This window comes from Ylistrum balloti, unplaced genomic scaffold (genome assembly GCF_031769215.1).
Source record: "Ylistrum balloti isolate Yb309-2 unplaced genomic scaffold, AGI_CSIRO_Ybal_v1 Utg369740, whole genome shotgun sequence".
NCBI lineage: Eukaryota > Metazoa > Mollusca > Bivalvia > Pectinida > Pectinidae > Ylistrum > Ylistrum balloti.
The window spans coordinates 355,711-369,783 of NW_026781950.1; the positions used below are offsets into that span (position 1 = coordinate 355,711).

At 38.1% G+C, this 14,073-nt stretch overlaps 1 protein-coding gene across 1 annotated transcript in view; it reads right to left on the reverse strand.

Moving 5' to 3' along the window:
- Window positions 1–12,019, reverse strand: part of LOC132543075 (sacsin-like) — a 28,952-nt gene extending 16,933 nt beyond the window's left edge. Inside the window, exons 1-7 of the mRNA XM_060206530.1 lie at window positions 11,942–12,019; window positions 9,111–9,143; window positions 8,649–8,804; window positions 7,976–8,082; window positions 7,517–7,636; window positions 6,651–6,798; window positions 56–1,588 (exon numbers count right to left, since the gene is read on the reverse strand). Of these exons, the coding sequence (XP_060062513.1) occupies window positions 56–1,588; window positions 6,651–6,798; window positions 7,517–7,636; window positions 7,976–8,082; window positions 8,649–8,804; window positions 9,111–9,114 (2,068 nt within the window). The 5' untranslated portion in view covers window positions 9,115–9,143; window positions 11,942–12,019. The remainder of the gene's footprint in view (window positions 1–55; window positions 1,589–6,650; window positions 6,799–7,516; window positions 7,637–7,975; window positions 8,083–8,648; window positions 8,805–9,110; window positions 9,144–11,941) is intronic.
- Between the last annotated feature and the right edge of the window lie 2,054 nt (window positions 12,020–14,073).

The window sequence follows — 14,073 nt, forward strand, 5'->3', positions numbered from 1 at the left end:
CAAAACTGAAATTTGCTACCGAATTCTTTCTATGAATTAATGATGTGATACTAACCTTCTTTCTGTATTTCATTCATATAATTTCTTGTCGTTTTAGGTATAAATAACTTGACGAAATTCTGTTCAATGCCTGGAAACATTTTCATCTCATCTTCCGTACAAAGGTACTTGGGATCTTTACCGTTGAACAAACAGAAAGTATCGTCTTCCAGGGGTAGAAGCTGAAGGTTACCAAGATCAGAGTACTGTTGATCAGCTAATACAAACTGCAGTAGTAAGAGTTTGTCCTTCGATGAAAGGCTGGTGTAGATAGGATTTTCTCTCATCACATCCCTCAAGTACTGCGGTGTTACTCTTTGTACATCTGGAAACGATTCTGCGACATGCAATGGTGCATTCACAACATTACATCCGCTTTCCAACAGAAGATTGAATATAACTTGTTCCGTCTGCCTGTGAGTAATTGCATCACAATTCCAAATCAAAACAGCAAATACGGCATCCTTTGCTTGAATCCATTTTCCCGAATTATTCTTCGTGTAAAATATATCCCTATCTTGCAGGTTTCTGAACAAGGGATCCGCAATGCTTCCCCAGTTTGATAGAATGTTTGTTTGCGAAGGAAGCGTTTTGTACACTAGGTTATCAGATTCAATGCGTTGTTCCCTGACTGTGAAACCCTTCATGTATTCAAGAGTATATGTATACGCTTCAGCAATCACTTCTTCACACAGTAAACGGTTCCATGTCTGGGCATCTTCTCTGTAGGTCTGATCATCTGTAGGCCATTTAACGTGATGCCTGTCTTGGCTCAGTGCGAAGAATCCGTTGATATGTACTGGTAGGCCGGTGTAATTTTCACTTGTAGCCGGAAGTGGTAGAAAACAAAAAACTTGGCCGCGAAATTCAATGTCTGGCGTGCTATCGACGGGAACTGCTATTCCAACAAAAGGACTGTACGACAGTTGCTTGTTTTCAATCAACACTGTGAGCTCCTTGGAAAGACCATCCGTGCCTTTTATATAACTACACAGAACCCATCGTTGTTTCTTTACTATCTCGCCGTCTTTTACAGTGACTATGACAGGAAGTATTGCCTTCAAATCCTCATCTGGTAGCTTGCCCTTGCATGCTGCAAGATTCAAGTTGAAAGATATCTTCTCTTCGTTATCAAGCGCAATGCGTTTCACCGAGAACGATGTGGAACATGTGCCTTTTTCACAAAAAGATATATGAGAGATATTTTTAAGAAAAAGTGGCAAACAATGAGCATCTTTTTTTAACATGGATACAAGTTCTGTAACATCAGAATGTTCGAAAACTTTACTGGATAACTCTGAGGGGGAGCGGCGGAATGGAAACCAAAATAATGTGCCGTGGTATCTATCCTTCAACGACTCTTTTGTAAATCCACAATGGCCGAACAATGCCTTCATAGCAACAAGAGCCTCTCTATAATTGCGCTTCCTCTGGACAGATTTGCAAAGCTTCTTGAATTTCAAAGTATGGCAATCTTTTCCTAGTTTCTTTTTTGTCCGAAAAGGATCGATTACCAATATCTGATCGCCACTTATTATGACAGGGTTATCTGCAATATATACAATTGTTAAAAAATGTTAAGCATAACTACTATAGCATCCATAACGTTGTTGAATGTAAAGAAAACTGACAATAACGCAAAAGGAAAATCCAAGTTCAGATTCAGGATTTCCACTGTCGTTATGAAAAAATCATTAATTTCAGAAATGGCAGTGTACCACGTACAGAAGTTTCAGTTTGATACGCACAGAAATGTCAGTGTGCCATGTACAGAAGTTTCAGTTTGATACGTACAGAAATGTCAGTGTGCTATGTAGAGACGTTTCATTTTGATACCTACAGAAACGTCAGTGTGCCACGCACAGACGGTTCAGTTTGATACGTACAGAAATGTCAGTGTGCCACGTACAGACGTGTCAGTTTGATACGTACAGAAATGGCAGTGTACCACGCACAGACGTTTCAGTTTGATACGTACAGAAATGTCAGTGTTCCACGCACAGACGTTTCAGTTTAATACGTACAGAAATATCAGTTTTCCACGTTCAGAAGTTTCAGTTTGATACCTACAGAAATGTCAGTGTGCCACGTCGGACGTGTCAGTTTGATACGTACAGAAATGGCAGTGTACCACGCACAGACGTTTCAGTTTGATACGTACAGAAATATCAGTGTGCAACGCACAGACGGTTCAGTTTGATACGTAGAGAAACGTCAGTCTGTTACATACAGACGGTTCAGTTCGATACGTACAGAAATGTCAGTATGTCACGTACAGACGTTTCAGTTTGATACGTACAGAAATGTCAGTGTGCCACGCACAGACGGTTCAGTTTGATACGTAGAGAAACGTCAGTCTGTTACATACAGAAGTTTCACTTTGATACGTACAGAAATGTCAGTGTGCAACGTACAGACACGTTTCAGTTTGATACGTACAGAAATGTCAGTGTGCCACGCACAGACGGTTCAGTTTGATACGTAGAGAAACGTCAGTCTGTTACATACAGACGGTTCAGTTTGATACGTACAAAAATGTCAGTATGTCACGTATAGACGTTTCAGTGTGATACGTACAGAAATGTCAGCGTGCCACTGACAGACGTTTCAGTTTGATACGTAGAGATATGTCACTTTACCACGTACAGAAGTTTCAGTTTGATACGTACAGAAATGTCAGTGTGCAACGTACAAGAGTTTCAGTTTGATACGTACAGAAATGTCAGTGTGCCACGTACAGACGTGTCAGTTTGATACGTACAGAAATGTCAGTGTGTCATTTACAGAAGTTTCAGTTTGATACGTACAGAAATGTCAGTGTGCCACGTACAGAAGTTTCAGTTTGATACGTACAGAAATTTGAGTGTGCCACGTACAGAAGTTTCAGTTTGATACGTTCAGAAATGTCAATATGCCACGTACAGACGGTTCATTTTGATACGTACAGAAATGTCAGTGTGCCACGTACAGAAGTTTCAGTTTGATACGTACAGAAATGTCAGTGTACACCTAACAGACGTTTCAGTTTGATACGTACAGATATGTCAGTGTGCAACGTACAAACGTTTTAGTTTGATACGTACAGAAACGTCAGTGTGCTACGTACAGAAGTTTCAGTTTGATACGTACAGAAATGTCAGTGTGCAACGTACAGACACGTTTCAGTTTGATACGTACAGAAATGTCAGCATGCCACTGACAGACGTTTCAGTTTGATACGTACAGATACAGAAGTTTCAGTTTGATACCTACAGAAATGTCAGTGTGCCACGTACAGACGTGTCAGTTTGATACGTACAGAAATGGCAGTGTACCACGCACAGACGTTTCAGTTTGATACGTACAGAAATGTCAGTGTGCCACGTCGGACGTGTCAGTTTGATACGTACAGAAATGGCAGTGTACCACGCACAGACGTTTCAGTTTGATATCTACAGAAATGTCAGTGTGCCACGTACAGACACGTTTCAGTTTGATACGTACAGAAATGACAGTGTGCCATGTACAGACGTTTCAGTTTGATACGTACTGAAATGTCAGTGTGCCACGTACAGACGTTTCAGTTTGATACGTACAGAAATTTCAGTATACCACGAACAGAAGTTTCAGTTTGATACGTACAGAAATTTCAGCGTGCCACATACAGAAGTTTCAGTTTGATACGTACAGAAATGTCAGTGTGCCACGTACAGACGTGTCAGTTTGATACGTACAGAAATGTCAGTGTGCCACGTTCAGAATTTTCAGTTTGATACCTACAGCAATGTCAGTGTGCCACGTACAGACGTTTCAGTTTGATACGTACAGAAATATCAGTGTGCAACGCACAGACGGTTCAGTTTGATACGTAGAGAAACGTCAGTCTGTTACATACAGAGTGTACAGACGTTTCAGTTTGATACGTACAGATATGTCAGTTTACCACGTAAAGAAGTTTCAGTTTGATACGTACAGAAATGGCAGTGTGCCACGTTTAGAAGTTTCAGTTTGATACCTACAGAAATGTCAGTGTGCCACGTCGGACGTGTCAGTTTGATACGTACAGAGTTTCAATACGTACAGAAATGTCAGTGTGCCACGTACAGACGTACAGACGTTTCAGTTTGATACGTACAGAATACGTCATGTCAGTACAGAAGTTTCAGTTTGATACGTACAGAAATGTCCATGTCATGTGTGTGCCAGTACAGAAGTTTCAGTTTGATACGTACAGAAATGTCGGTGTGCCATGTACAGACGTTTCAGTTTGATACGTACGGAATTGTGAGTGTGCCACGTACAGACGTTTCAGTTTGATACGTACAGAAATGGCAGTGTACCACGCACAGACGTTTCAGTTTGATACGTACAGAAATGTCAGTGTTCCACGCACAGACAGTTCAGTTTGATACGTACAGAAATGTCAGTGTTTCATGTACAGAAGTTTCAGTTTGATACGTACAGAAATATCAGTGTTCCACGTTCAGAAGTTTCAGTTTGATACGTACAGAAACGTCAGTGTGCCACGTGAAGAAGTTTCATTTTGATACGTACAGAAATGTCAGTGTGCCACGTACAGACGTGTCAGTTTGATACGTACAGAAATGGCAGTGTACCACGCACAGACGTTTCAGTTTGATACGTACAGAAATGTCAGTGTGCTACGTACAGAAGTTTCAGTTTGATACTTACAGAAATGTCAGTGTGCCACGTACAGAAGTTTCAGTTTGATACGTACAGAAATGTCAGTGTGCCACGTAGAGACGTTTCATTTTGATACGTACAGAAATTTCAGTATACCACGAACAGAAGTTTCATTTTGATACGTACAGAAACGTCATTGTGCCACGCACAGACAGTTCAGTTTGATACGTGGAGAAACGTCAGTCTGTTACATACAGACGTTTCACTTTGATACGTACAGAAATGTCAGTGTGCAACGCACAGACGTGTCAGTTTGATACGTACAGAAATGGCAATGTAACACGCACAGACGTTTCAGTTTGATACGTACAGAAATGTCAGTGTGCCACGTTCAGAAGTTTCAGTTTGATACCTACAGCAATGTCAGTGTGCCACGTACAGACGTTTCAGTTTGATACGTACAGAAATGTCAGTGTGCCACGCACAGACAGTTCAGTTTGATACGTACAGAAATGTCAGTGTGTCATGTACAGAAGTTTCAGTTTGATACGTACAGAAACGTCAGTGTGCCACGTGAAGAAGTTTCATTTTGATACGTACAGAAATGTCAGTGTGCCACGTACAGACGTGTCAGTTTGATACGTACAGAAATGTCAGTGTACCACGTACAGACGTTTCATTTTGATACGTACAGAAATGTCAGTGTTCCACCTACAGAGGGTTCAGTTCGATACGTACAGAAATGTCAGTATACCATGAACAGAAGTTAGAGTTTGATACGTACAGAAATTTCAGTGTGCCACGAACAGAAGTTTCAGTTTGATACGTACAGAAATTTCAGCGTGCCACATACAGAAGTTTCATTTTGAAACGTGCAGAAATGTCAGTGTGCCACGCACAGACAGTTCAGTTTGATACGTACAGAAATGTCAGTGTGTCATGTACAGAAGTTTCAGTTTGATACGTACAGAAACGTCAGTGTGCCACGTCGGACGTGTCAGTTTGATACGTACAGAAATGTCAGTGTGCCACGTACAGACGTTTCAGTTTGATACGTACAGAAATGGCAGTGTACCACGCACAGACGTTTCAGTTTGATACGTACAGAAATGTCAGTGTTCCACGTACAGACGTGTCAGTTTAATATGTACAGAAATGGCAATGGAACACACACAGACGTTTCAGTTTGACACGCACAGACGTTTCAGTTTGATACGTACAGAAATGTCAGTGTGACAGAAATGTTCAATACAGACGGTTCAGTTCGATACGTACAGAAATGTCAGTATGTCACGTACAGACGTTTCAGTTTGATACGTACAGAAATATCAGTGTGCTACGCACAGACAGTTCAGTTTGATACGTAGAGAAACGTCAGTCTGTTACATACAGACGGTTCAGTTCGATACGTACAGAAATGTCAGTATGTCACGAATAGACGTTTCAGTTTGATACGTTCAGAAATGTCAGTGTGCAACGCACAACCGGTTCAGTTTGATACGTACAGATGTGTCAGTGTGCCACGTACAGACGTTTCAGTTTGATACGTACAGAAATGTCAGTGTGCCACGTACAGACGTTTCAGTTTGATACGTACAGAAATGTCAGTGTGCCACGTAGAGACGTTTCATTTTGATACGTACAGAAACGTCATTGTGCCACGCACAGACAGTTCAGTTTGATACGTACAGAAATGTCAGTGTGTCACGTACAGACGGTTCAGTTTGATACGTGCAGAAATGTCAGTGTGCCACATACAAATGTTTTCGTACCACGTATACCATGTACAAAATTTCTGCTTAACAAGTACAGAAAGGTCATTTTACCAGATACAGATGGCACATTTTAACACGTCAGTTGATGACATGCTGGGATGTCAGATGCATAGAAATGTACATTAACATGGAATTGTATTCAAACCCTCAGTTTCCTAGTGAACAGAGAGGTATATATGATATATTGTTGATTAAATTTTCAAAAAATGTTACCTGTCATGTGGAAGACGGATTTGAATCCGAGACCAAATCTGCCTACTTTCATGGCGTTCTCGCGTTTACCACTGCGGTAAATACTTCTGATGTATGTCCAGTCCTTTCCATTGAATACCTCATCGTTATAGACACACAGTGCAGGGGACTTAAAGTATAGGAAGTAAAAAATATGAATAGGAGACATGACAAAGCACCATTTTATAATCTTTTATTGAATATCATAAAAGATACATGTGCACACACTATATAACATTGATTGCTCGGTAACTGTATTTTGTAATTGAAACAAAAGACAATTACATGGTTAAAACGTAAATGAAAACTACATTTTATATTCTATTTTCGTGATTTGCCTATAACCAAGTAAATAACGAAAGTTTCAACGTAGCGAATAATTCTCGATGTAAGTAAGTGCCAAGTCCCTTACTGATAAAACCTGACTTAAAGTTACTCCCATCATAAGTTGAACAATTTACAAAGGAGAACAAGAGTTTACGAAACACTATGCCCCTGGTTGCAACAAATATTGCAAGCAAATATGAGAGCCCTACTTCCTACGGTGCAATAGTTGTGGGCAAGGTTATAATGTTGACAAACAGACAGCACAAAATCAGTATGTCCCAAATCTCTGATTCGGGGGGCATAATAAAATTTTATTTGTTTTTTGTTTTTGTTTTTGTTTTTTTGTTTTTTTTTTTCATTGCATTTTCTTTATTTATGAATCATTTAACTTATTAAATAAATTTCTTCCTTTATTCTGAGTATAACTGTCGTCCGAATTTTGTTGAGTGACGAGATTTATGGCAGTTACATTTAAGCCAATATTCCTATTCGTAAATATTAGATACGAAATTTGCTATTACCCTGAAATATTCAGAATAACATCCACTTTGAAGTTCTCCTGGTGATTTTTCCTTGGAGTCGTTCACGTAGATAATCTGCATCTCGGAGGCGTTTGCATCATCAGCGTTTTGAATAAGCTCCTGGTTTCGATATAAAAATAACTGTTTATGTAGTGATTCACATACAAACATAAAACATATATGATGTGATGAATCTTCAATGAGAGATTGTTATGAAACGGATGCGATAAAGAATGACATTTTCCTAAAATCAATAAAGAAATGATACGTATATAGTTAAAGTAGATTTTCGAATCAAAAGCATCCAAAAACAAGAGAACAATCTAAAGGACAGGCTAGTTCTACCAATATTGAAACCAAAACGACACTATTCATATAAACTTTTTAGCTATTAAGGTTTCTAAAACCATTTCGGGAGTATTTATACAGCAAAGAGCTGGGTAAAGGTTAATAGTATACCCGGATGATTTGAGCGTCTTGATAACTGTCCAATATAGACTTCAACTGTTCTAGAAGTGACGGCTGGTCCATTTCACGGTCTGAATCTGATGATTCGGAGTCCGAATCTGGAATAATATTTAATCATTTGCAACTGCATCTTTATTTCCCTATACAGGAGGATTGGCTATATTGATTCTGGCTAAAGCATAGATACCTGTCTTAAAATAATGTAACCCTTTCCTTGATAAAGTGGCCAGGTGACTATTTTCCCTCTCCTACATTAGTAAAAACTATTTTCGGTTCAGTGTGATGTGGTATATTGGTCTTCATGGTTTTTTCACATTAGTTTTGTAATAAACAGCCAAATTTTCAAATCACGCTTTTTATTAATGCAAAAAGCTTGCCGTTTGCCAAGTTTCAGACCCGCATATCATAAATGTACGCCACTGGGGCAGAGCCGTATAAATTTTATAGATCCATGTAAAGTTTGGTCAAATGTAGCCCATAACTTTTGGGGAAAAGAAGATAAAAATGCTCATTTGGCCCTCCAAACCAAGCGATCTAAAAATGTTCCAGAACACCAGAGGAAAATGCATTCAAATAATCCAGTACAGACTGGCCCGTTATTTACATACTACCACCTCTCCGGGCCTCGAACATGACAGTGTAAATCAAGGAATATTTCACGTACCCATGTTGATGGCCTGAGAGACCTCGTCATCTTCGGAATTAGCCATTTTGTGTTGTTTTAGAACAGGTTTCAAATCTGGTTCATTAACCCTGTTACTCTTCCTTTTCCGGTTCCCATGGGAGGAACTGGACGGATTTTTCTCGTCATCCTGACGATCTTCAAAAGATATGGGTGAAATTAATTCAGATATCAAACAATTCTTGTAATATTCTTTACAAATGTTGTCGTCCGAGAATTTCTTGAATTTTCATGAAAAACAAAATCATGCTGATCATTTATTTATATATTTGTATTTTTATTTACTTAAATTTTTTTTCTTTATATTTCACCTTTTTCTTTGGAAATTAAAAACAAATTAACAGAAAGAGCATTCTCAATGTAATGTTTGACTGATACAAACTGTTGAAACATTTCCAAATGTCAGACACATATTCTTTCATGTACAAGAGGCGAAACACTAACCCATGTTGTCTACTGCTTACTCCATTGTGTAATCTAAGAAATAAGAAGCCAGCATTATGATATCTACATATAAATTATTTAACACAAAACATCAGAGTGCCAGATATTCTATAGCGTATTACAGTATCAAGAAACCTGATTTGAAAAAGTAGAAAAAGGCCAACAAATATACATACATATGCAAGGATCCAAAATGCAACGTTGAATAAGTATCATTAACTCATCAAGAGCTGGAAACAGAATGTTTCAACTTACTACACATTGCTAATCACACAAAAACAAAGTGCGAACAAAACGATAGCATTGAAGACACTTAATGAATGACAAAGTAGCATTATTCTTACCACAAATGGTTAACATTAGGGAGGCAAATTACCAAACTCTCTGGCTCCATTACATATTACAAACATCAAGAAACTCTAGCTACATTACACAATATAAAAATACTAGAATTCTGAACTATTGAGACCTATCAATATTATGAGTGAAGGTATTGTGAACAACTATTAAATAATTCAAGTCAGTCTGGATTTCAGCATCAAAGGCAAAAAATCATAGCTCTCGACATTTCTGCATAATTTCGGCTCAATGACATCAGTAACGGAGTCCTAGCTTCAATGTAGAAAGTAAAAGTAACAGGTCCCCAGCCCATTGTAGAAAGTTAAAGTAACATAGCCCCAGCTCCAATGTAGAAAGTAAAATTAACATAGCCCCAGCTCCATTGTAGCAAGTAAAAGTAACATAGCCCCAGGTCCATTGTAGAATGTAAGTGACATAGCCCCAGCTCCATTGTAGAAAGTATAAGTAACATAGCCCCAGCTCCAATGTAGAAAGTAAAAGGAACATAGCCCCAGTTCCAATGTAGGAAGTAAAAGTAACGTAGCCCCAGCTCCATTGTAGAAAGTAAAAATAACAGGGCGCCAGTTCCAATGTAGAAAGTAAAAGTAACACAGCCCCATTTCCAATGTAAAATGTAAAATTAACATAGCCCCAGGTCCATTGTAGAAAGTAAACGTAACATAGCCCCATTTCCAATGTAAAATGTAAAATTAACATAGCCCCAGGTCCATTGTAGAAAGTAAACGTAACATAGCCCCAGGTCCATTGTAGAAAGTAAAAGTAACATAGCCCCAGTTCCAACGTAGAAAGTAAAAGTAACATAGGCCCAGTTCCAACGTAGAAAGTAAAAGTAACATAGCCCCACCTCCATTGTAGAAAGTAAAAGTAACATAGCCCCAGGTCCATTGTAGAAAGTAAAATTAGCATAGCCCCAGGTCCATTGTAGAAAGTAAAATTAACAGGGCCCCAGCTCCAATATAGAAAGTAAAAGTAACATAGCCCCACCTCCATTGTAGAAAGTAAAAGTAACATAGCCCCAGCTCCATTGTAGAAAGTAAAAGTAACATAGCCCCAGCTCCATTGTAGAAAGTAAAAGTAACATAGCCCCACCTCCATTGTAGAAAGTAAAAGTAACATAGCCCCACCTCCATTGTAGAAAGTAAAATTAACATAGCTCCAGCTCCATTGTAGAAAGTAAAATTAACATAGCTCCAGCTCAAATATAGAAAGGAAAATAACAGGGCCCCAGCTCAAATATAGAAAGGAAAATAACATAGCCCCAGCTCAAATATAGAAAGGAAAATAACAGGGCCCCAGCTCAAATATAGAAAGGAAAATAACAGGGCCCCAGCTCCATTGTAGAAAGTAAAATTAACAGGGCCCCAGTTCCAATGTAGAAAGTAAAATTACCAGGGCCCCAGCTCCATTGTAGAAAATAAAAGTAACATAGCCCCAGTTCCAATGTAGAAAGTAAAAGTAACATAGCCCCACCTCCATTGTAGAAAGTAAAATTAACATAGCTCCAGCTCCATTGTAGAAAGTAAAATTAACATAGCTCCAGCTCCAGCTCCAATATAGAAAGTAAAGATAACATAGCCCCAGCTGAAATATAGAAAGGAAAATAACAGGGCCCCAGCTCAAATATAGAAAGGAAAATAACAGGGCCCCAGCTCCATTGTAGAAAGTAAAATTAACAGGGCCCCAGCTCCATTGTAGAAAGTAAAAGTAAAAGAGCCCCAGCTCAAATATGGAAAGTAAAAGCAACAGGGCTCCAGCTCCAATGTAGAACGTAAAATCAACAGGGCCCCAGCTCCAATATAGAAAGTAAAAGTAACATAGCCCCAGCTCCAATGTAGAAAGTAAAATATCTAAAGTTTAAAAAAAATGGTCGGTATTATTGTGACCGTTATATTTAGGAACCTGATACATCTTCCCTCGCATTTATTTCATATCAAATAATAATTCGAAGCTGCCAAACTGAAATGTTCGGTTTCACTTAAAAGTTTCCATGAATTGAAATTGAACACAAGAGTTAAAAGTATTTAGATAAATTTCATGTTTGTTACAAACTAATGACAAAAGATGTAAACAACTTACAGCAACACAAAGCAAAATATCAACAACATTACTCAAAAAACTCCAAAGAATGGCATTTTATGTTAAGTCGAAAATGTTTCGTACGACCCATGGCTTATATTCCACTTCAGATATATGTATATAAAGAAAGCAATGGAACATCTATTCTAATATACTGATACCTAATGATAATACCTACCTTAATATTTAGTTGAAATGTACAATTTTATACACAAACTAGTCAATATTCATTCTAAATGTACAAAAAAATCATACAGATATTTCTGTGTCTTACTCTCGTCAAAAAAGTCTGTCTTTCTGTCTGTTGTCTCTGTATGTCGGCCACTTTTCTCTAGTCCTGGATTTAATGAGTAAATAATCAATTTTATCGCCTCAATTCAAGTATGCATACTTACATAAGATCGTAGTGGTTAAGTTTTGTCTTTCGTTTTGTCAGAGGTTAACATGCCGTCATGAAATGGTCGCGTCGATTTGCCTGATCATGCATATATTAACCCTCGTCCACGTAACATCCGCTTTATGGCTTACAGAAAACGAAAGTGAAACAAGATATCACAGACAATACACATTGACCGAGTTCATCGCTTACGCCGTAGTTTACAAAAATTACATGTGCTCTATTTTTAGTGTCTAGAAGATTGATTTTCGTATGTTGAATTGAAATAATGAATGTGTGTGCTCTGTCGATGTAATTTACAATTAGTTCTGATAACATTATACATGGTTGGGTAAATATATGTACACGGTCCGTGGGGTCGGGGATTTGTATCTGGAAGCCTGACAACAGAATATTGATAATATTAAACACACACCTTATCAGGCCGAGAGTCCTGATAACAGCCAGAGGGCTGATAAGGATGTGATATTAAAACGGTTATATAATAGTCTTTTTATCACACGTTTTTTATAACTCATCCAACTTGACAACTCTCGCAGCATGTACTTCTAAAATTGCCTCTCCATTATTAGTCCTCGTCGCCATGCTTAGCTATTAACGTTTTTAAAAAGGGAAACCAACCAGAAACGGCACAATCCGGAAATTTGAGTGGGATTCTAAATTGGTGTTTCGTAAGAAAAAAAATCATTTCTTCTAAGCCAACCACACTTATGTTAAATTTACACACCGATAAGCGGAAGTGACAGAATATAAAACATTGAGAGGGAGTGTGATATCACTTTCAAGAGGTCTTAATATCACTTTGTGGAAATTCAGACTTATCACACATACAAAAACGGTGTTATTAGTAGTAAATATGATAACAGTTGATACGACTCGTTGAGTCAGGGTTTGTACTTCGATACTTAACGATATTACGTAAACTGAATCCCTGGGTCGAGAAATGTGCCACAATTCTTTTATACATACCTCGATCAGCAAACGCTCTGAAGACATAGTCGTTCCCATGGCATAGGTCACATGGTGTTATTCACTCACGTGTTATACATTCACAAAGACATTTCCAGAAATTCGTATATCGAAACTGAAAGTAGTCCACTTCCATACAACTCCCAGTTAGAATTTTTACATACGGGACACAGCAATGTTAATGTAGTAGAGAATGGACAACAAAAAACAATGATAATTCTACCAAACTAAATGTACCATACTTAAATTACTCAGCAGGTTTAACCTTTTGACATTTGTATTCTAAAGCAAATTACAGCTCCATTGTAGAAAGTAAAATTAACAGGGCCCCAGCTCCAATGTAGAAAGTAAAATTAACAGGGCCCCAGCTCCAATGTAGAAAGTAAAATTAACAGGGCCCCAGCTCCATTGTAGAAAGTAAAATTAACATAGCTCCAGTTCCAATGTAGAAAGTAAAAGTAACATAGCCCCAGCTCCATTGTAGAAAGTAAAATTAACATAGCCCCAGGTCCGTTGTAGAAAGTAAAAGTAACATAGCCCCACCTCCATTGTAGAAAGTAAAAATAACATAGCTCCAGCTCCAGCTCAAATATAGAAAGGAAAATAACAGGGCCCCAGCTCAAATATAGAAAGGAAAATAACAGGGCCCCAGCTCCAATGTAGAAAGTAAAATTAACAGGGCCCCAGCTCCAATGTAGAAAGTAAAATTAACAGGGCCCCAGCTCCATTGTAGAAAGTAAAAGTAACATAGCCCCAGCTCAAATATGGAAAGTAAAAGCAACAGGGCCCCAACTCCAATGAAGAAAGTAAAATTAACAGGGCCCCAGCTCCAATATAGAAAGTAAAAGTAACATAGCCCCAGCTCCAATGTAGAAAGTAAAATATCTAAAGTTTAAAAAAATCAACAACATTACTCAAAAAACTTTAAAGAATGGCATTTTATGTTAAGTCGAAAATGTTTCGTACGACCCATGGCTTATATTCCACTTCAGATATATGTATATAAAGAAAGCAATGGAACATCTATTCTAATATACTGATACCTAATGATAATACCTACCTTAATATTTAGTTGAAATGTACAATTTTATACACAAACTAGTCAATATTCATTCTAAATGTACAAAAAAATCATACAGATATTTCTGTGTCTTACTCTCG